We start from the raw sequence: 22,617 nt of genomic DNA, 5'->3' as shown, positions 1-22,617 counted from the left end.
ACGCCGTGGGGACCCCCAAAGAGGAAGTGCGTTTTGTGAGGGTGGGGGGAAGGGGAGGTTAGCGGAGTTGCCATGGAAACGGGAGAGCCTCCCCCCCCCCCACCCATCCACCAACCCACCCGCATCACTAAAAAGGAGGCCACAGGTACAAACCAGGAGTGAGGAGACGAAAAATAAAGATAAAAATTAAAAAAAAGAAATGGACGCTCGCTACAGTAACCTGGCAGAGAGGAGAGGGGGGAGGGGTCGGTCTTTAACGGGTCCACGTTTGAAGAAAGTACCTCGTTTGGATTTGAACGCGACGCAAAGAGCTGCTCGCCTCCCCCCTCCGCCTCAAAGACAGCTTGTACCTCCCGATTTACTGACATTTGTGTAGGAATCTTTAAAATACATCTTAGAGAGACTGGACAAATATTGCTAGCCTAAAAACAGTCCCACTAAACTGATAAAACATTTACCCCCCCCATCCCCCAACCCCTCCAAAAAAAAAAAAAGTGTTTATATTTTTTTTTATCTTTCTCATAATAAATATGATTCCAAAAACATTTTTTCTTAATTTTTTTTTTCTCTTTTTAAAAGGACAATACTCTGGCATGCAGGCGAGCAAAGTCTACGTTTTGTTACATGAAAAGAAAAATCGTCTAAAGCCTACAATAACTATTCCACCAAATGCACATTCCCACTGATTGACACAAGCAAAATTAACCAGAGAAACTTAAAATTACAAAATAAAAAAAGACACACGATAGCCAAAAATAGACCGACAACCACAATGAGTAGAATTATAGCTTCGTTTTTTTTTCTCTCTTCCACATTTGAAAACTGGGTTAATATTGCTTTGTAATGTCACGGACAAGGGAGTGATCCTTTTTATCTGAATGGAGCTCAGTGATTAAATATTGGGATTTAAAACGTCGTTCTCCGCGGAGACGCCTCGAGAATATTCAATCGCAGCCTGCTTTGACTTGGTAGTGCACGTTTAAAAAAAAGAAACAAATCTGCCCCCCTTTTAAACAAAGTAAAACTTATTGCATGCAATGCCTGGACACCATCCCCCTCCCCCCCTTTCCCCAAGCCTTCCTCACTTCCCGCTTCTCTATCCGACGCCAGCGCCCACGCCTTCAACAGGAAGGTGCTCAAACTCATTTCATAGTAAACCTGCTGCTTTACGGGTGGTTTATTACAAAAGGGTTTTCGCTGAGCTGTCCCCCCCCTGAAGAGGCGTGCACGCCGACGGTTCCTCCGAAACCCCCTCCCGCCTCGCCTCGCTTCGCTATCCGATCGCAACACCAGGGGGCGCCACTTGTGCGAACTGGAAACTAGAGCGACAGTCGCGCAATGTGTCCGCGCAGGGGGGTCCGAGGGCAGTGCGTATGCTTATTGTCGATTCATTTAATCCAGTGTTAAAAACGCATTTAAAAAAATATGAAACAAACACTGTTAAATACTTTAAGATGGGTATACTTCAAATACACACAGATTAATAATAAACCATTTTTAAAAAGTCTAAAAATTCAACTCATTGCCAAACCGCTTTTTTTTTTTTAATATATTTATATATATTTAAAACAAATCCTTAAAATCATTCTGATCACCAAGTCCTGATTGTCTCCATCTATCCGATCAAAACCAAGGCGACGCGCACCGCCGAGTGCTACACAATACCTCGAATCTGCCACCGCCGTTTACTCGCATCAGAAAACTGCAGCAGAAGCACGATTTCATCCATCCTTCGTCTCACCATTTTACCAGAATGCTACAAAAAAAAGAACCAAAAACAAAAACAAAAAAAAAAAATACAACCCAAAGCTCTACCTCTTAACCTGCAGCTCAACAACTGAAGTCTATTCCTGAAGTCGCACTAGTAACTATATAACTGGCTTCGCCGCCGACCTTAAAATTTCATCACAATAGTAACAACATTGACAACAACGATAACAACAACGACATCGAAGGTAAACTACTAATCCTAAACAACAGTTGTTTTTTTGTTTTTTTAAGATAACCACAAAACATCTTATATTAAACTTTTACAAATCTGCTTTGTTGATTCGTATGTATAAATGCATAAAGGTTAAGAGAGATTGAGAGAGTGCCCTCTGTTGCTTGCCTAGCGTCCCGGGTCAGTGCAATGAATTGGCCAATATTAGCAAAGGAGACCTCAAAGAAAAAAAAGAAAAAAAAAAAAAAACTCGTGTTGGTTTCCGGCCCTTGAAACTATTACTACTACTACAACAAACAAAAAAATAAACAAATCCAGCAGTGTCATCATATAATCAGGTCCAAAGAAAAATAAGATCCTGCTTTTTACACAGAAAGCAAGGCTGATAAAACCATACTCTGTGTTTAATGCCTTCAGCTATTGAACAGGTCCCAATGCAGAGCCAGTCACAGGCCAGACCACGGTTGCTACTGCTACACATCAGACCTGGATTCATTTACTACTTGAAATGAATTAAGCTACTAATTTACTCCGGGATTCGACGATGTTCGGAGGCGCCGAGGAGCCTCCAAACCACGCACCTCGCCCCAGCGTCAAGCTGGCGCACCAAAACGTAACCCATCCCAATTAATAAGTGACCCAGGACTGCTACAGATACCCACACCAGCCTCTAAGAGGCCTGTTTAAGTCATATGTCTCAAAGTTGCTCTATAGATGTAAATATATGCTTATATGTACTGTATGTGTGAATATAAAAACAACAAATCTGAGGCATTTACAGCAGTTATCTCCTTGATTTCCCTTTACAATTCAGTGGCCTGCCATGAAAACACACATGCACGCACAAACACACTCATACAGCAGTACATGTATATACAGAGATGCACGCACACGCATTCATACAAACACACACAAAGAGCATATTCTTCGCTAAAGATGGGAGGAAAGTAGCAATGGGCATGGACACCCAGGTCACCTCGCTTGTAAAAGACCGAAAAGGAGAAAAAGTTAAAACACACGCTCATAAAAAGGAAAAAATATATATATATCATTCTCAAAAGGTCAGCTCCCCTCCATCTCTGTTCGTGTAGAGTTCCCTCCCCGCCACCCGATAAACCCAAGACCTTGTGACAGATTTCGCCCAAAGGGGCTTTGAGGTAAAAGTAGATAAGAGTCCTGCTTAGCTGGGAGAGCTAAGGAGCTGCGCCGACACGGTCTGTGCCAGCCCGCTCCGTTGCTCAGTGTATCTTACAAACACATGAGTGCAGACATTCAAATAGAAAAAACAAAAACAAACTCAAAAATAATGGCTCAACTTGTAGTACGTGTTTGTGTGTGTGTGTGTGTATGGTTTGTTTTTGTTTTTTCGCTATTTTTCCTTTTGTGCATTGGAAACCCTCTTGGGTTCGCAGTGCTCGATTGCTGGTTGAAAAGGCGGCTCGATTGGGAACGCTGGTTGGAGATTGTCCCATTAAAAAGAAGCTGCTGGACGTCCAGCAGGTCCCACACCCACCTCTCTGTGAGCCGCTTTGGTACAGATTCAGAAAACGTAGAGTCAGTATGAAGATAAGAGACAGACTACAAGGAGAGAGAGAGAGAGAGACGAGGGAAAAGAAGAGAAACTGGCAAACGAGAGATTAAAAAAAATATATAAAATAAAAAAAGAGAGAGAGAATCCACAGGTGGACTGGCTGACATGCTCGCTAGCTCAGGCAAAGTACATGGTGTGCTGGGTGTCATAGTGGATCTGAACTGCCTTCGCCAACGCCTGGGGGTCCCGGCCATTACTCTGGCCCGACACATGGCTTCCTTCAGCGCTGCAAGACAGAGAGAGAAAGAAAAAATGATTAACTTTGACTGAATCTTCAGTTTAATATTGACAATAACCATAATCAACAATGCAAAGACATGAACCACTAGGTGTTCAGCGCCGCCTTACCTGTCATGGTCTTTGTCCACCAGGTGGTAACGGGCCCGGAAAGCCACTAGTCTGGCGTAGTAGGCCGGAGCAGGGATGGAAACGGAGCGGGTGCAGCGGACGTAGGTGTGGCACAGCTGGTAGGTGAGGAGCTGCAGTTCGTCAGCCGTGAAACAATTGTCATCCCACAGGACGTGGTAGTGGGAGGGACGGCTGGTTCCCTGGGGGACAAGGGAACGAAACACGTTAAGACCCAGACAACAAAGAACTCCTGGAGATGAAGGCAGACTGGGACGTTGCTGCCCTTGAACACCTTTCTGCACCCGCTTGAAAAAGACAATACCTCCTTCATACCAGCAGGCGGCAGTAGTCAATTCAAAAGACAAAAAAAAACTAAAAAGCTACTGTTAGCTGAGAGGCTAGGAAGTTATGTTTTTATCTCTCACCTGAATCCCAGCATGGCTGCACAAGTAGAAGTCGAACTCGGACGGATGCGTGATGGTGCTGTCCACTGTGGTGCCGGCAGGAACGTTACCGCTCTTCCCGACCTGTGGGTTAAAAAGAAAGTCGCTCAGATTACAGTCAGGACACAAGGAATGCTGTAGTTCACATCGAGGTAAAAGTGAACGCCTACTCACCCTCTCAGCCTTGTCAGAGCAGAAGAGGCGAGTGTGGTGACGCTTCTGGACCACTATGTAGGTAATGCCCGGCCTGTAGTCCTCCTCCAGACTGATGCATGCCTTCCTGATGGCGATCAGCTCCGGCCATGCCACCTGAAATACAAAACATTCACACGCAAGGTATTCAATGAAACATAATTCTTCTGTGTTTATTTCAAATGAATTGGTGGTTTGTGGAAGCAGCATGTCATCTTTAAATCAAGGTTGTGACTGTCTCTTCATGCATGTAAACACTTCCACCTCTCACCTGCTTCATCTGTCCCTCAGACACACCGCCGCGATAGTAGATGATGCGCGTGGGCTTGAAGCGCGTCGACTTGTAGAACTGGATGAGCAGCTCCCGCACCATGTTGGTCAAGTCTTGGATGACCTCCTGGCTGAAGAGCTGCTCCTGAAATACGAGACGAAACAATTTTTGATTTAGACTCGAAGAACCCAGGAGGGAGTTTACGGTAAACTTTGTGACGTCTGTATGTCAGACCTGGGACATGTCTTGTCGGGACGTCTGGACTCGCACGGTCGCACAGTATCGGCTGGGGTGGCCGTCCATGCTGCCCACCACCGCCGCGATGGACGGCTTCTTCCCGTCACCCGCTGGAGGATGTGTGACGTCGGCCCCCAGGAAGATGACGGGCTGCTGGAACACAGAGGGCCTGAACAAAAACCAGAAAAACACACACAAGACAGGTGAGATCAAGAGTTTAGATCATCTATGAATCCATATAAGACAAAAAACACAACTATGAAAAGCACTTAAAACATTATAACCCACGAATTTAAGCACCACGCGAAAATAAATGCCAAGAATGGCAACGTTTACAAGAAACTTGTGATTATTACTTCATCACAGATTGTTCTGTACCACATGATCACCAGTAAGCATTCAAGCAATCTGCATAATTCAAAGCCAAGAAGCGTTCCAGCCTCCCATATGCATTCCTGCGCAGGAATTCCAAAATCCTTTCTGACCTCTGATGAGGCACCAGGACGTTGTTGATGCCTCCCAGCTTGGCGTTGATCTTGAGGCAGAGGTTGGAGAGGGTCTGCGGGGACGTCTTCACCACGTTCTTCACCTGCACGCACTGGGTGGCCATGCCGAGGAGCGTGTCACCCACCCGCTTCACCTCAGCTGTGGAGGACAAACGTGATGCGCATCAAAACGAGCTTTCCTCGATTCTGCAAATATGCACAACTCTGAACTTCAGCGTCTTACCATAGACGGGTGTTTTTCCAGGCAGGATGACGACAATCAGCTGCAGACCTACGTAAGACATCTTGAGGTGTTTGAACATGGGCTCCACGCTGTCGGCTCCTTGGGCGTATTTACAGAAACATGGCTGGCCTTGAATGGGCATGCCAGCATCCTTTGAGATCTTTCTCAGCTGGTCTGTGAAGCTCCTAATTACAAAAACAACCATAAGAGGCTCATTAGAATATCGGCACTGATGTATACAATATGCAAATCACTTGGAAAACCATGGCAACGCGTACGAGACGGAGCAAGACACGGATTCTTCCCTCATCAGACACACAGAAGCGGATAAAATGCAGACGGCTGTGCAAAGACGGCTCATTAAATTCTCTATGATGCTGCTGCACAAGATACATTCTCATCCTCATTTTATAACATCCACTCAATTTGTAGTTTAGTGTTAATATTGCAAAAATTATATATGCATGAAAAGCATTGAAATGCTCCTCTTTACAAATTTGCAGGATGTTTTTGCAAAAACTTTCCAATTAGTTAGTCTTAATAAGTTTTATAAACTGGACAGAACATAATGCAAGCAGCATTTAATCAGTCTAAAATGTTAAGATTTAATTATTATTTTTTTTGCCTTTTTGCATCAAATGTCCGTTTGACATGAGGTTCACGGTCCTAACTTACTTGAGCAAATCCTCCCGACACTGTTTCTGCGGAGCGAAGCAGGCCACGGCCCAGACCTTGATCTCGATGCCGGCGTAGAACTGCTTCCCCCTCATGTCCCACACGCCCTGGTTGGGCGTGGCCACGGTTTTATTCTGCGGAGAGAGTCCCTACTCTCTTAGTGAACCCCCCGATTGGATGAGCCAATACAAAAGATACTACAGCAAACACTTTGAATTCATTCACACAAACGTACTGAATTAGAGCGCACACAGCTGGTGTACACACACACACCGTTCATTGTTAGACAAATGTTGTAAAGCTTCTGACAAACACTGACTTGCCAGTTGATTAGCTAGTGAAAGTGAACGCATTCCTATACAACAGTCCTGCTCTAAATATAATCTTCATGAAGGTTATGGTACTCAGCATTTGGTTTCATTTTGGAGTCTGTGGTTTGTGGTACTATGAATTGTATTGTGTTATATCAACACCGGTTCCTGTTATTTTGCTAGATAAAGGCTGTTACATACTCCGCAAGAAGCGAGAGGTTTGTTCTTACAGCCCTCGTTTGGGTTGTTCTCGCAGCTTGTTCTCGACACGTCAACTCGGCAGAATTTTTTTCTCGTGGGGTTCCCAGTTACAATCATGTGATTGGTCAGAAATTGAAAGTGGGCGTGGTTAATGTGGAAAAGCAGGAAAGCTAGATGTCACTCTGTGAGCTCCCAGATGCTAATATTTGTAGTGTGACCGCTAATCTATCCTGGGTAGAGATCGGCATGCTGAATAAACGGCGTGATCCCACAGACACGGTCGTCAAAACTGCCTCTGGTCATCTATCTCCCACAATGCTAAGTGTATCGTATGCTGAAGTGGGAGGGCCCTATGAGGACTTCCCTTGTTCTCGCAGCCCTAGAAGCAAGAACAAACTTCTTACAGCCGCTGCTCCAGTTTAACAGCACCACAAACTACATCCTCCAAAATGGTCACACACTTGATTTATCACCTTTCTGACGCGGTTTCAACATAAACTGAACAATATAACAGCCATTCAGGGGGGATTTAGTGCAGGAGTGTTGTATTAATAGTCTGACTTTTTATAAAAACACATTCTAGGCGTTCATTCAAACATCACGAGGCTTGTTTAGAGGAGAAATGCTCAGTCGTTTCATTGCACATACAAATCTGGGTTTTTAATAGCGTCTCATATCAGGAGTCGTGACGCGAACGAGGTTATTGCATCGACTCAAACAGACATTATTATGTGAGTGCACCTGGTTTGAGTGCGGTTGTGAATACAGATTGAAAGGGCAGTGACTTTCAACTCAGTTAACAGGATTTGCCAGAAACCATTAAGAGTTTTATCCTCCAAAACAAGTGACCGCACTAAACAATTTGGGAGAGAGCGCCAAGAAGAAGTTGCTCTCTCTTTACAAGTTGGTTTAAATATTTAGCTTGAAGAATTACAAAACTTAATCATGACAATGCACGGATAATAGACGGCACCTTTTCCCATCTCGCATGTTGTGCATACAGTAATCAGGAAGTATACATGATACCCTGCTGCAACTGTACGCCAACTGCCAACATCATCAGCATGCGAGTGAAATAAAACCCAAGGTGTTTGGATTTCATTCATAGCAGCGTGATCAGAGAAATGGGAAAAGCTTTCAGTCCACATTTAAGAGCATTTCACTGGAAGATGATTAGACTCCATGTCCCAGCAGGTTGAGTGGCACAGTCCTTCAGACAGAGCGCTCTGATAGGATCCTGGGTCTCATTAACCAACGTACAGTTCAGGCAGAGAGTGCAGGAAAAGCCACTGAGCCGACATCCCCGCAGGGATCATTAAAGTTTCATCTTAAAAGAACTGCTGAGTGTCTATATTTTAATTTTCTGGTGGGAAAAACTTAAAGTCACTCCACGGGCTTTGAAATAGTCCATCTTTTAGACCGATTTACTACTTTACTACTGCTGGGTGGCCGAGAGTCTTATCATCCTCCTGTTGACAGAATATGACATTTTCTCCCCCCTTACACACAATCCTTGAATCCCAATTCAGCCTCTCACACCTACTAATAACAGGTGTCAAACTAACCCTTAACGTCTTGTATGTACATCCTGTATTGCAGAGTCTGCATAAAAACATTCACACCTCTCTCCTGCATGCATCAACATCACAAAACTGTAGTTGCGATATGCCTAGAGGCACGGAAATGGCTGATTTGGTGATTCAGTGGGTGAATCTCAACAGTCCACGGTGCAGTCCACTTACACAGAGAGTACTGAAATATCAGGACTGTTATTTACCAGCACCGTGATATTTACAAAGTTAGGAGGTGCGTTAGTAAAGGAAGACACACGACTGCTGAGATGCACCACAGGATTATAACATGGGGAGAGTTCCAGGTCTTACAGGTCGGTCTGTATCTGCATCTTGCAGAAATACTTTAAAATTTGTCCTGAGCCAATTTCTTCATCAAAACGTTTGCAACAATCTGTCCGATTATCAATCCGTCTCCGTCCCGACGGAAGACCACTGCAAACCTGGAACGCTCTCTCCATCTCCCAGCATTCACTCTGTAACGCCCCCGCCCAGCCCACCCCCCGTGCGTTCCCAGTCAAGACTCGCGCCCCCAGTGTGCATCCCCTTCCCGGTACTCACCCTGCCACAGTCCCTCCCTGTGTCTGTACTCACCCGGCCCCCATACTGTAGCATGGGCGCTGGGAGAACACGCCCTGTCACCTCGGTCATGTCATTGTGCACGACAATGCCAAATTCCTTCAGGTAAGGGTCCGGGCCCCCGACCATGCTGTTACTTTTGACCTGGGAAAGAAGAAGAAGAAGAAGAAGAAGAAGAAGAAGAAAAACGTTAACATGAATCACTAAAACGGAAAGAAAACAAACCTTGAGAAAAACACACTCAAGTGTTTTTTTTTTTCTCTCCCTTTCCCACTTCCACCCCCAGAGGGAATCAGCACTCACCAGTCGGCTGATCTCTTCCTGTCTGTCGGGGGCCGAGCGAGCTGTAGCTTTAATCATGGTGGATGTCTGGTTGTCTGTCAGTTTCTTGATACAGCGCTGGCCTGCTACGATGTTACAGACCTTCAAGGCAGGAAAAAACATTTCAGGAATTAAAATCGATCAGATAAGATAAGAGGGAACAACAATGGGGGGAAAACAAAGAGTTTTAAGGCATTTATTTGTCCAACACAGCACACTCTTCCTCACCTCCAGGGGAAGGTAGGTGTGCTTCTGCTCCTGTCCTACTTGCAGACAGGGTAAATGTGGATACTTGAGCTGTAAATTGTACTTCTGCTTGAAATACTGAGCTACGGTGCACTCCATGGCCTGACCGTTCTCAAGCTGTAAGGGGAACCTGTGGAGAAATGAGCATGTAAAGAAAAGTAAAAAGCAGGCGTTGCATTGAATATGTATTTAGAGTTTTATGGCGTTCTGGTGCTTTAAACTGCACGCACACGCACACAACTTACGTTTGGTGACTGGCAGGTCGGCGCGTGACATTGCACACTCGATACTTCCTCTTCATCTGTCCGCAGTGTGTGACCTCAACCTTCAAGCCTGTTCGAAATACACCAGAGAAGACTAGTTGCTAAATAAAAAAAAGAGCGGGACCCTTCTCCAAAAAAAAAGCAACAAAAAAAAATGCAACTTCATATATTTTGATATTTATCTTGCTACGCTTTCTGATCAAATGCAGAAACATTCTCAATCATTTCTTCCACCATGCGTGAGAATACGTACTCAGCTTTGGCGTAGGCTAAGCAGTGTGTATCTGTGGTGCATGCACAACACGACTATGAATCTAGAGAGTGGACTAAAAGCAAACATGTGTGTGCCTTGCAGGCCTACACCTACACGCACGTTTCTGCAGCGAACTGGAATAATACTGAGTCACAGGAGCTGTGTTAATCACGTCTCCTGCTCTTGGTTGCCGGCTAAACGGCTTCACCGGCGAATACGTCGATTGCGCGTTCTCACCTCTTATTTCCTTGGTGAATTTGACACGCTGCGAGTCCGTCAGTGGTTTGGTCTGCTCGTTGATGTTCTGGATATCCAGCACTTCGCACATGAACTCTATGACAGGCTGAGCACGGTAGAAAGCAGTGGCTGACACTGTGGGGGTAATGAAAAGAGATTTAATTCGACATTATTTAATCTTCCACGCATAAATTAGAAACTCCTCAAAGATGTGTAGTAGTAGTAGTAGTTTAAGGAACATTACACACCTTCAAGTATGATCTAATTTTACTTCTACTCAGCCACATTTCAGAGAGAAACACTTTTTGCTGAACTAACTAAGTTTTGTCTACGCTGCAGATTCAGATTATTAATATGCATTCAAACCAATCAATTATGATGCACCTTTATAGATTTAGCTGCTCAGCAGTGTATGAAGTGGCTATAATTAATGATGCACACATATTAATGCAGTAATAATAATATATTTTAATCTGAATATATATGACGGATATGTCCAGCTCGTGGTTATTTTTCTTCTGCATGAAAGAAACTCGAGGAAATCCATTTTTCTACAGCACTACGTTTATGGCAGCAGCCGTGCTAGACGTAAAACATCTACACTTTATTGTTTGCAATCCGGCATTAGAAGGTATCAGCGGCTGAGGTGGCAGAAACAGGAATGCAGAGATCCCGTTAGACAGTTTAATGTTCTCCTTGTCAGGCTTAAATATAAGCGTCGCTGTGCGGAGGTTTTTTTTAAACGTCAGATCTTACCGTCGATGTTGAGCATCATGTTCCACATGGCAGGACGGACGGACTGATGGAAACCAAACCACACCTCTCTTCCTCCGCCCAGAGGATGATAGTAACCCTCCGGAGGGGAGAAAAACGAACGACCCACTGGAGTGTACCTGTGTGTGACCAGTCGAACGATGAGATTCATAAAATCTCCCCCCGTTAAGTTTAGTTTGTAAAATTATTGGGTTCGACAGCAGAGCACGGCACACACAAGGTGCTTCACACAGAGATGAGAATTACACAGATAATTATGAGGCACTAAGTCACTTAAGAGAATGAAAAACCATGGGAGCACGGAAGAGAGAAACCAAAATGTTAAGTTCTTGTTTGCTCATGGTTTTCAGATTAACATGAAAAGGGTAATAAATGTAATAAAAGCGTCTCGGGAGGTTCAGTTAAGCGTCTGTGTATGAAAAGCAATCTAGCGTCAATACAAAACAATAAAAATGCTAATAAGTTCTCCTCATTTTCTTTTGTGCGAAAGGTTTGGAGTGATATGATACCCAAATCAAAGATGAGAAATTTAATTCAGAAGAGGAGGATGTATCAGGAAGAGCGTGTGCTGTCGGGGGAACTGATACTCATGTGCTGTATAATGAGTAGTGCGAGATTTGATCAACAAGAAGAAGGCAGGATATTAAGTAACACCAACAAATAGCAATAACTCCACCACAGCGCAGAATAAAGAGGTGTTGCGTGTACCTCATGGAAGGCAGATGCCGTGTGATAACATCCAGGGCCTGAACGGAGTCCTCGGGGACCTCGTTAAGGTGACCCGACAGGGCTTCCAGCAGCATCTGAAGACTGACCACGGACACCCACTGCAAAGACACCTTGAACGTCTGATCCTTCCCCTCGCCAGGCAGGGTCACCTCCAGATCCACCTGAGGGCCGCGAGAGAAAGAGAGAAAGAGGACGTGAGGTGGAAGGACAAAACAAAAGATCGGAGGAGAGAAACTGATTGAGGAACCGGTGACGGCGCGTAATAAACACCCAAGGGCAGAGCAGACTGAGCGAACGGAACGTCACAGAAAGAAACCTTGGTGAAATCAATTTGTCTTTCAAACGACAGAAGCTCAGTCAGCAGCCAAACATTTCATTAGCACGCCTCCACGGAGTCAACAGGTGTAAACAAGAAGCGAGACAGAGAGAGAAGGCACTTAATTCCGTCTATGGAGGACACTAAGCTAAAGCAGAAAGTAAATAATCGTGTTTATAATCATTATTTGTCAAGGAGCAAGCGAGTCAATCAAAATTCCACGCTAAAAGTTTACTTCTTAATCTTTCTTATTTCAATGAATAAAAACCAAAAGCAAAAACAGGATGTGGCCTTAAATAACAGTTCTGGTGAAACACATCAGACCTTTTTTTGTTCTCTGAGTTCATGGAAAAATATGCAAAGAGGTCTTATTTAAAAAAAAAAAAAAAAAAAAAAGGGATCTTCACAGACACCAGCACAGATCTCGCATTCCTGGCCCAGACTTTCCCAGACAATCCAGCTGGCAACTTTCCACTCATAAACATCTCATCTGCCCAATCCACGAAACCCATTTAACGCGCCCGGCACTTCCTTCTTAAAATATGATCTGAGGTAATCGCTTTAATGGCACCCACTTCTGCCTTTAAGCATCATTAGAGCTGATTGTTTGTTTATTTATTTGAAATACCAACCCGGTCTCTCCCTATTGGCAGTGGATGTGCTGTGTACATGTTCCTCTTCCCGTCGTAGCCAGGCTGCCGGTCTCCAAAGATCTGCATCTTGAAGTGCCGCACCATGGTGTCCACCACCTCCCTAGAAGAACAGAGGAGACGAGATGGTCAGGCCGTGTGATTTCTTCACAGGTCGCTGCAGATGTCTTTTACCTGTTGACCCTCCGAGGCCGTTTCTCAGGCTTGATGTCGATATCATAGTGATAGACATCAATCTTGGGAATCTGCACCTGGAAGTGGTTGGCAAGGAGCCGGATGGGTTTCCCCACCGTGCCGAGGCCGGGACGCCGTGGAGGCTGGAACAGAGAGGTAGGAGGGGCGGGCGGGCCTGGAGAGACAAGAAAGGAGTGGAAATATTATTGTTTTTATACGTCATATCACAGCAGTTACTTCTCTAGAAGAAAAGTGTAACACACCACCTCGAGAAGTCTCATTTGTGCAAACGTAACGGTCAATTTAAGCTCCAACTAAAGCACGATTGGCATTTTATTAAGCTGAACAAGGCGGTGACAGTGAAAGCGTTTATCTTTCCATTAAATGTCAAATTTGGGGGATGAATGTGAGAGGCGTAAGCTCATTGCAAACTATCTCATCAGTGACACCTGCTTGAATGCACCGCAGCGACCTCGCGAACACAGAGGGGCGCAGACACGCATCGATTGATCCGCAACAACCGGCCCCTGACCTACATGGGTCAACAAGGGGCTGGCGAAACAATGACCTCCAATTATCCCTCAGCCCGCCCACGGCTCCACCCAGACACACGGGGCACCCACCCCTCACTCCCGAGACAAAGACCGAGCTCCTCTCAGACAGACAGCAGCAGGGCCATATGGAGGGGTGCCACGCGGAGTCTGGGATTACCGTTACGCACAGTACACGCCGCACACACCCATCAGACCCGCTTTACACATTACATACGTGAATAGGAAACATGCATGTGCACATAAATCTAACTCGGTTGCCACATGAGCCTCGTACGGCGTCACCGAAAGCCGCACAATGTCGCCGGGCGTAGATTAAAGGTGCCAGACATGTGCTACTTTACATTAGCATGAAGGAAACAGGAACCGTGATGCTCGCTCGGCCAAAATCGTCTGGTATTGCAGCTTTCAATTCATCACTTTGCACAAATGTGTCTGCAAAATGCTTAAAAGATTAAATAGATCGTCTAAATTTAACTAAACACAGGAAAAATGTTTTGTTCTTTTAATTAATCTGGGACATAATCATGCAGAAGACTGATAGCTGAATTAGAAGCTAGAAAACGTATTCATAGTCAAAGTTAAAACAATACAGTGTCGGCACTGAAGGAGGCTGCTCAATGCCTTTGTTAACTGACAGCTAAGGGACTGTGGGGGTCCTCCTGAACTCCATGCACCCCGCACGCTCCAGTTAGCAACTGAAGCGCGAGAGCACGGACAATCGGGACCCTCCCCATCGCTTCCTGAAAACACGCTTCCCCAACATGCCCTCATCCAGCCTGGGCCTCACATCACATCACCTCCCCCTACTGCTCTTGCTCCTGCTCCTCCTGCTCCTCAGTCATACAAGCCATTAGGTTTCCTAAATCATTGTTTACGGTGCAGACTCGATTAAGAAACCATTTGTTGCTCCTCTGCTTCCCCTTTGTCACAACTTGGATGAAAAAACATCTTTTTTAAAAAAGAAAAAAAAAAAAAATCATCTGATGATTCATTCTACTTTGTCCCACTGGCCTTGTTACTGATGGCAAATAAAAAAGTGTTGCACGCTACGTTGAAAACAGCAAATTGTGTTTACGTAACTGCATTGTGCGTCTCAAGTGCACTACAGGGTTTCAAGTGCATTCTTATTTCATAGTATTTCAAGCGAACTCGCTTCATTTATGCCTCCGCTTCGGGTCCTTTGTCCTGATACGTATGGAAAGTCTCACAAGGTGTTTATGTAACATTTTGTCCTCGCTTGTACCGGCACGTGGACGGGCAGCTACCATATTTAACTGACATTATTATTATTATTTTAAGAATGATCTATGCTGTTAGCTATTTAGACTTTTAAAAAAAAAACTAAAAGAACTAGAAGGCAGAAAACATTTAGCATTCAGCGCTAATGTATAATGGAAAACAAAAGCATTGCATGGTCTAGAATGATTTATTGCCATTTCGCATTTTTGCTGCACTTCACATCTGTACATAACAATAATTCCTCATGATATAATTAATTCAATCTGTGTCTGGGCCTGCATAAAAAGCAGCAGAAAATGGATGTATGGACCCAACTAATCAAAAATGATTCATTCATGCAGTTGCAGTTTATGAGAAATTCAATGTTTGCCAGCAGGAGTGGACCAAAACTCTGCCTTGAGCCTTCTGCACGAATAATCCACTAGTAACAAACACAAGATTTGTCTATAGCTGTGCAAAAACTTATTCAACAGAGTAAAAAAAATAAAAAAAATAAACACTTTAAGACGTTGTACAAGACTCTCTGTTGTTCTGCTCACTGTGTGCATGCACCTAATCACAGAAGGGGTTTTAGTCTCCACATGACGCACACCGAGTTTGACTTCTTCCTCTACAACCAAAAACAGAGCTTTAACTATTTATAGCCTTCCCAGCTGCCACATTACTACACTTAGAAACGTCTCCAACGTGAAATGCCTGCACCCATCCTTCCTCCACAGCCAGCCTACTTAACCGCAGTGAACCCCGCCACCGCCGCTGCCACTTCCACCCTCCACTACTGTCTTTGAATTAAAACGGAGATCTCAATTCGTTAAATGTCTCCAAAATGACATGGTGTTGTGGTAAAAAAAAAAAAAAGCAAGCTGGTATCTTTAGACTGCTGGTTTTGTTGTGTTTACCAAGACAAAGAAAGGCAAAATTTCACAAGCGAGAACACAAACCACTTCTTTCAGCTCGAGATTGGTTCAGATTACTATATTCAGTTGATTGGTTTTGTTTGTTTTTGCTTCCTTCTACACCGTCTCTGGTCAGTTTATGCGCAAGAACAAGTTGGCAACAAGTGAAAAGGGGAAAAATACAAACCCACATCCTTTTCTTTTTTATTATTATTAATGATTAATCTGCTCCGAAGTCAAGTTGATTAAATGCCAAAGACATAGTTAATTATTACTCCAGGGTTACTCTTTAAAAATGCTTTACTATTGTCAATCAACAAACCAAAACCTAAATATGATCCACAATTTTTACGACATATGAGATGGTAAAGCAGACAGCGATAATGCAAGATAAAACTGGACACGGTCTGGCATTTTTCCCACTCCTTTCACTTGGAAATTTATGATGCAGCTATAACAACAAACGAAAAACCCAACCTTGTCTACCATTCATGCAAATTAAGATATTTTGGTGCCCTTATCTGGACAGGGACTGCCGTGGGTAAAAGGAGGAGAGATAAATCTGAGAAAGTTATATATAACATAACTCTCTAATATGCTCAATTAGAAAATAAAGCTGAATACCAGTTTTTAAGATGGTTTCTTACCTAAATATGGTCCTTCTCCGTGTCTCAGTCTCAATAAAACAGGTTAATTTTTAATGCCTGCTGCGTGTTACATACATCTGGTCATGCATTATTACCCAACACAGAGGTGATAATCCAAACAGGTCTGAATCTCTCTCCCCTGCCAGAACAACATCAATAAAACATTTAAAACAGCGCCACGGACATACCCAAAGCCTCGCATTTAGCCCTCGATTTAACAACGAGCGAGCTTCCTCCTTAATTTTGTGCTTCTGCTCCAAGTGACACGGCGTTGCATTTACTTTGAGTCACAGAGGAAGTGAAATTAGCTTCTCCTGGCAGTGAAAATGACAGATGCACTGGAGGCAAACAAGTCTCTCTGCTCCTTGCGTAGCCTGTATGCTTCACTCAGGTTGCACGCAAACTATTAACGTGACCAAGGAGCAATGCAATGCAACCCCAGTATAGAGTATTTCCCCATTTTTTATCTTCACCAATCTAATGTTTTAAAAACGGTTAGTGTGTAGTGCACTCACACTTATTTATTTTATTTTTTTTTTAACAGGGTTTGCTACTCATGCACTGTAGTGCCGACTAATGCAGCGTGTGTCCCTAGTAACCACGGTGTGATCACGCAGAGAGAGCGGCTGGCTTAAGCTAAGCATGAGGATGATGGCTTGGCCTGGTGGTGAGTCAGAAACTGAGAGCACCGAGCAGGGAGAGCACTGACGCCCACACCTGCAAATCACCTGGCTTAATGTACTACACCGTGGAAAAGGCTTACCAACCATTCACAAGGTGGAAATATTCATATATCGGGGTATGGGAGTTTAATTATTAGCCACTGCTTTAGGTGCCGTTGGTTTTGACTTTATTTTCACCAATTAAGATTTTCCCACCCAATCTGAAACACCGCCTTTTGACTGGACTCGTCTCTGCTGCAGCCCACAGCAACCTCAGCAAACCGTTGTCTGTTGGTCTCTATTTACGCGTTTCCTGCCACAGTGTCGTTTAGACTATTTGCTTCAGTCTAAACACCACTTAAACAGGCTGAACTTACAAAATGAGAAAAGGTTAAAGTCACGCTCACGTGGCATCAAATCTGGAGGTCCAAACTAAAATGTTAAAACAAAAGAGCACGTTTTTCCCAAGCATGGCGCCTTGCAGAGCAGTCCAGGATTCCAGCCACATTGATAGCATGCTATTCAACAATGCAATCAATTGTCGGATCCTTTTAAAGATTAACCCGCTTTGCATCTAGACTTTTTAATTTTAAACACACATTCTGTAGAGTCAGGTTTGGGTTTAATGGGTCAGACGTGGGTATTTGCCACTAACATTTAATTCCTTTGTCAATATTCAGCATTAAAAATGTGTGTTGAGGAAGGTTTTGATGGAAAATCTGTGTCCACACTCCACTTAGGAAGGTAAGCAACCGTTAAATGTTACACACAACTTAAACTGGGGCCGACAACCACATCGGTGTCATCTAATTCCCCAATTCAACTCCAAATATACAGAATAAATGACTCACGTTTATGCAGTGTATGATATCAAACTGCCATCAAAGCAGGGGATACTCAAGTGTGTAAAAATGATACGCAGAAAAGAGTACAATGTGGGTTCAGTAGGTCAACGATAAGCCCTCACCACAAAGATTTAATTTCACTTTCAGTATTTATCATTATAAGCGAGTGCGTGTGAATTATTTTACTGCCACGCTCCACTTGGGAAGCAAAGCAAACACACACACAGAATAAATATTTGAAGTTATAGCTGTATCTGATATTAAACTATCACCACCGCAGCATGTAAGCAGACAGACAAATGCTATTCACAAGTGTAATTTGCCGTCAAAACGGCAACGACCACAGGTTTTTTTTTAGTTTTTTTTCCTGACCACGATGACCCTGCTTTGCATCAGCATTTTTTAAGTTTCGGCATTCTAGCAGGGTTCGGTGTGAGTTCAATAGGTCAGATATGGGTACTAGCCACAAACATTTAACTCTCCTGTTTGTGTTTATCATTACAAATGTGTGTTAAAAGCTGCTTTGCTGGTAAAAAAATCCGCACCCACTCCACTTAAAATAAATAAACCACGAAACTTAAACTGCAGCAAGACTGTAAGAACTAAAGCAGCTAAAAAATGAATTTAATTTGCAGTGTTAACAGGTGATGGCTTGCAATCACAATATGTGGCAACCATGCTACCTGGACTCTGTCTCTCTCTCTCACACACACACACCTGTGGACGGTTGCGCAATATTGTCTCACACAGCTTCTTGCATCTGTTTAACATTTACTTTAGGGCTGCTACGAAGCAAATCTCCTGCTTAAATAATACATCTAGGTTTCCTTTATGCCACCATCTTTCTTTTTTTGGGGGGGAGGGATATATATACAGCCAGTCAACAAGAATAAATCATGCCTGTCGCAGTAAAGGTAATTTATTCTGCAAGATGCACGTATAAAAGGGCGCGTTTTGTTTAATAACATGAATATTTTGCGTTTGCAAGAATGAAAAAAATGCACATTTTGCAGGTTGTTGCTGCACAATTGTGTCGCTAGGTGTGTGTGTGTGTGTCTTCCTTCTGCATGCACTACATCGCTGCAGAATAGGTGGCTTTGTTATCATATAGGAGGTGAATATTATGGAGCTGGCCCTGTAGATGTGATCGATAAAAGCGCCATCCACATCCCTGGTGTGCTCGCAGAGGCGCATGGCTGCTGCTGCTGCTGCTGCTGCTGTCCAGGGAGAGGCGCGTAAAAACCCAGTGACAGCCCCTCGCATAAAAAAAAAAAAACAGTAAAATACGAAGCACACAACACGGCACGTCTGCCCCATTCAGCGCCGCTAACACGCGTTTTATTGGCATTCATCTTGTTTTTTCCACCCATCGCTGTCATCTCGGACGGGGGCAGCGCGAGGAGACGTGCCGTTAGTGATGGCGATGGTGCAAAATTTACATGGGAGCAAAAACAACAACAACAAAAAAAAAATCAACCGTAATTTGTTAAATTTCGACGGCATCGTGCGGCTTAAACGCAGAAATCGGCTCGTATTCGCGCGGCCGAGGAGAAACGCAACGAGAACAAACATGAACGTAAACACACCACGACGCGGAAGGAAGGAAGGAGGAAGGAAGGTCCCAGTTAAATCCCCACTCACACAATGCCAGCCCCGACACGACGAGCCGTGCGCGTTTCGGATAAATAAAACCGAGCAGACGCTACCGGATAACCGTTAAAAACAACCGCCATCAACGTACAAACCGGAAACAGGGCGCCTCGCTCGGTGTAAATAAAGTAACACGTACATATCTACACAGACGAACGGGCTGGGCCTCGGTTTGTTTTCCCGTCAGCGCGTCGAGGCCTCGCTGCAGCCGCGGCCCCCAGTGAAGCGACGCATTTGCGCACACGCGCCCCACACACGGCTCGCGCTGCCCGCTCTTCGCTCGCTCGCTCGCTCGTTTTCTTAAATGTCTTACCGGGTCCGAGCGCTTCCATGGCCGAGGCCTCTCTCTCCGTCTCTGTCCCGGCCTGGCGGCTCCGTACCGGCGCTGAAATTGGGGGCGGTATCGCGAAGCTTAAAGTGGCTAATTTAAGAAAAAGGGAATATAGATAGATGCGTGGATGACTGCTGACTGGTCTGACCGACCCGAGCTACCGCTCCTGCTGCTGGTTCTGGGGATTTGTATGTGCGCATGCGCCAGTTACAAGCAGTGGAGGCCTCCTGTGCGCATGCGTAATTTGCTGTACGGCACTGGCAGATAAAACTTTAATGTATGAAGGAAAACAAGCGGCAGGACACTCATATAATATACTGTACCTTTTAATATGAGACAAAACCGCATTATACATTAATTTACCAACAACAAGTGACATAAAGAGTATGAATAAAGTTTTAAAAACTAAATCTATTTACACTTAAGTACAGTTTTCAGTTAAGTTGGTAAAATGGGAGACTTTTTGATAAATGTTAACAAAACCATCAAACAAGCTATTGATGAGATTTTTATTATTGAACTAGGTCTCTTAAATATTTATTAGTTAAAATATGTTAGGAAGTATAATCTTTTCTTGAGCATAGACACAATATTTGGGTAAAATGGACCAGAAATAGTCTTTATTTTGATATTAAACCAAATTAATCTTGTTTGTTGCACCTATAGATGCATCTAATATGATAAAAAGGTAATATTTATTTAATAATGTATTGAAATTTGAACTGGTCAGGTGATATGGGTGTATATTTTGGTGTAACGCCGGTATCTTTATGTAACTGCGTGTAGTTTTGTGGGTGTGAAGGTGTTTGTGACAAACCACTGTGAAACATTTTGTTATAAATAAAGAAAAAAAACTCTTTTTTTTTGGCTAGGTCATAGCATCTCATCTAGCCAAATGTATAGCCAGAGGAACCAGCACAGTACAATGACTTGGACGCAAATGCCAACATTTGGTGTCTCCCATCTCTCAACCATCTCCTGGTACACAAAAACGGTGTCCCGTATTATGGACCACCATTAATATCATTCTTTTGCGCTGGTAGTGCTGACATTTACTGTTTACAACACATTTTTTTAAAAACAAAAAAAAACATCATTTTGATTTTCCATGGAAACATAGCAATTAACCTGTTTTGCATGTTACATTTCTATGGTACTTCTGTTTTAAGAGTGCGTGTGTATGTGACGCGTGCAAGTGCGTATGTTTATTCTACTTTATATGTCTACTATAGTATACTTCAGATGAAAACTTACACTTTTAAGTATATTTATCTGGGAGAACTGTAGTTACTTGTTTTATACTAATAAAATATTTCTTACTATTCAGTATGCATATTCATTCATTCATTGATTCATCATATGTAACCGCTTGTCCTGTGAAGGGTGCCTATCCCAGTCCTTTACACATATTTTAAGTGAATGTCTTAAAATACACTCACTCCTCAATGTTATGTGTACAGATTGAGATTTATTTATTTTTTTGTGATCAATTCTTTATTGAAATAAAGACAAAATACAGAAATCAAACATAGAATTTTCGGTTTTCAACACCCACACCCCATGAACAATTCTGCACTCACATAAGACACACTTTTTACGGCCTGTCAGGTTGCACTCTGTCCTTCACCAGTCTGTGAGTCACCTCCCACACCTCCCCAAGAGTTTTAACGCTGGCTCCATGTATTTGGGCAACAGAACACTCCATCAAAACTATATCAAGAAAGGTGTTGGCCCATTGCTGCCAGGTCAAGGAATGTGGTGGTTGCCATCTTAGAGCCAACATTTTTTTGGCGGCAGTGAGACCCGCCCATAGAACATGTCTCTGTTGCAGGGTCAGATCTAGAGGGGAGTCGTCATTAAGTAGGAGCAACAATGGCGAGAGTGGGACCCTAACTCCAAGTATGTCGCTTAAAGTATGACAAACTTTTGCCCAGAATTCGGCCACCCCTGGGCATTCCCAGTACATATGGATAAAGGATCCAAGGACACCTAATGAACATAATGAACATAAATCACAATTGGGAGATGAAATGATTTTCACAGAATGTCGCTTTCTAGGTGTGAGATACATCCTATGGACAAATTTGAAGTGTATTAGCATATGGTCTGGATTCTTAGATATTGAGATTTATTTTTTACACTTATTTAAGTTTCGTGTGTTTCTGTACAAGCGAGCAAAAGTTTCCGGAGTCAAATTCCCTGTATGTGCACACATACTTGGCCAATAAAGCTGATTCTGAGTCTGATTGCCAGTCCATTAGGTGCAAAACTACTACTGCACTAAATCTTAACTTCATGAAAATTCTGGTATTCATCATTTGATCAGAATAACTGAGAGAATCGAAGAGATCCAACTGTCTTTTCATTTTACATGCTGAGGTGTGTAGTACTATTGAATTGTACTGTGTTGAACCAACACGTTTCTGCTTAAACAGTTTCTGCATCCTGTATGCCATAAGACTGCTCAACGCATTATAAACAGTACCCCCCTCCACACACTCCCATTACCCTACAATTAAAAATGTGCAATAACATTTATCTACATTTTAAGTTTTTTAGATGTATATTTATTCTATTCTTGTATATACGTTCCTGTAAATTGTACATACCATTTCTGTTCAATTATTCCTGCTGTACTCTGAGCCATTGTACCGAAATTTCATTTTGATGGAAATCTAAATGACAAATAAAGTGTAAGTCTAAAATTTAAGTCTATTTTGACATCCTAATTTTAGTCACT

The 22,617-nt window shown here is 43.4% G+C and overlaps 1 protein-coding gene across 4 annotated transcripts; it reads right to left on the bottom strand.

The window, feature by feature from the left end:
- Positions 1 to 1,081: 1,081 nt before the first annotated feature.
- ago4 (argonaute RISC component 4) lies at positions 1,082 to 19,986 on the bottom strand. 4 transcript variants are annotated; one of them, XM_084563333.1, is made up of 19 exons: positions 19,860 to 19,986; positions 13,054 to 13,228; positions 12,862 to 12,982; positions 11,893 to 12,074; positions 11,167 to 11,303; positions 10,411 to 10,545; positions 9,903 to 9,990; positions 9,640 to 9,787; positions 9,394 to 9,513; positions 9,073 to 9,234; positions 6,429 to 6,577; positions 5,754 to 5,938; positions 5,510 to 5,669; positions 5,022 to 5,193; positions 4,788 to 4,931; positions 4,499 to 4,633; positions 4,307 to 4,408; positions 3,882 to 4,081; positions 1,082 to 3,759 (listed from the first exon to the last, which is right to left on the bottom strand). In XM_084563333.1, the coding sequence occupies exons 1-19, from the start codon at positions 19,876 to 19,878 to the stop codon at positions 3,651 to 3,653; spliced, it is 2,643 nt and encodes an 880-aa protein (XP_084419459.1). In that variant the 5' UTR covers positions 19,879 to 19,986; the 3' UTR covers positions 1,082 to 3,650. The 4 variants fall into 4 exon arrangements, with proteins under 4 accessions (XP_084419459.1, XP_084419456.1, XP_084419457.1 ...); XM_084563330.1 differs by lacking the exon at positions 19,860 to 19,986; XM_084563331.1 differs by lacking the exon at positions 19,860 to 19,986 and having other exon boundaries at positions 6,429 to 6,562.
- Positions 19,987 to 22,617: the final 2,631 nt, after the last annotated feature.

Source organism: Chelon labrosus (assembly GCF_963514085.1).
Source record: "Chelon labrosus genome assembly, chromosome: 16".
NCBI lineage: Eukaryota > Metazoa > Chordata > Actinopteri > Mugiliformes > Mugilidae > Chelon > Chelon labrosus.
Note: the sequence above shows the minus strand (reverse complement) of the source record. Positions and strands in the feature narration are given on the sequence as shown.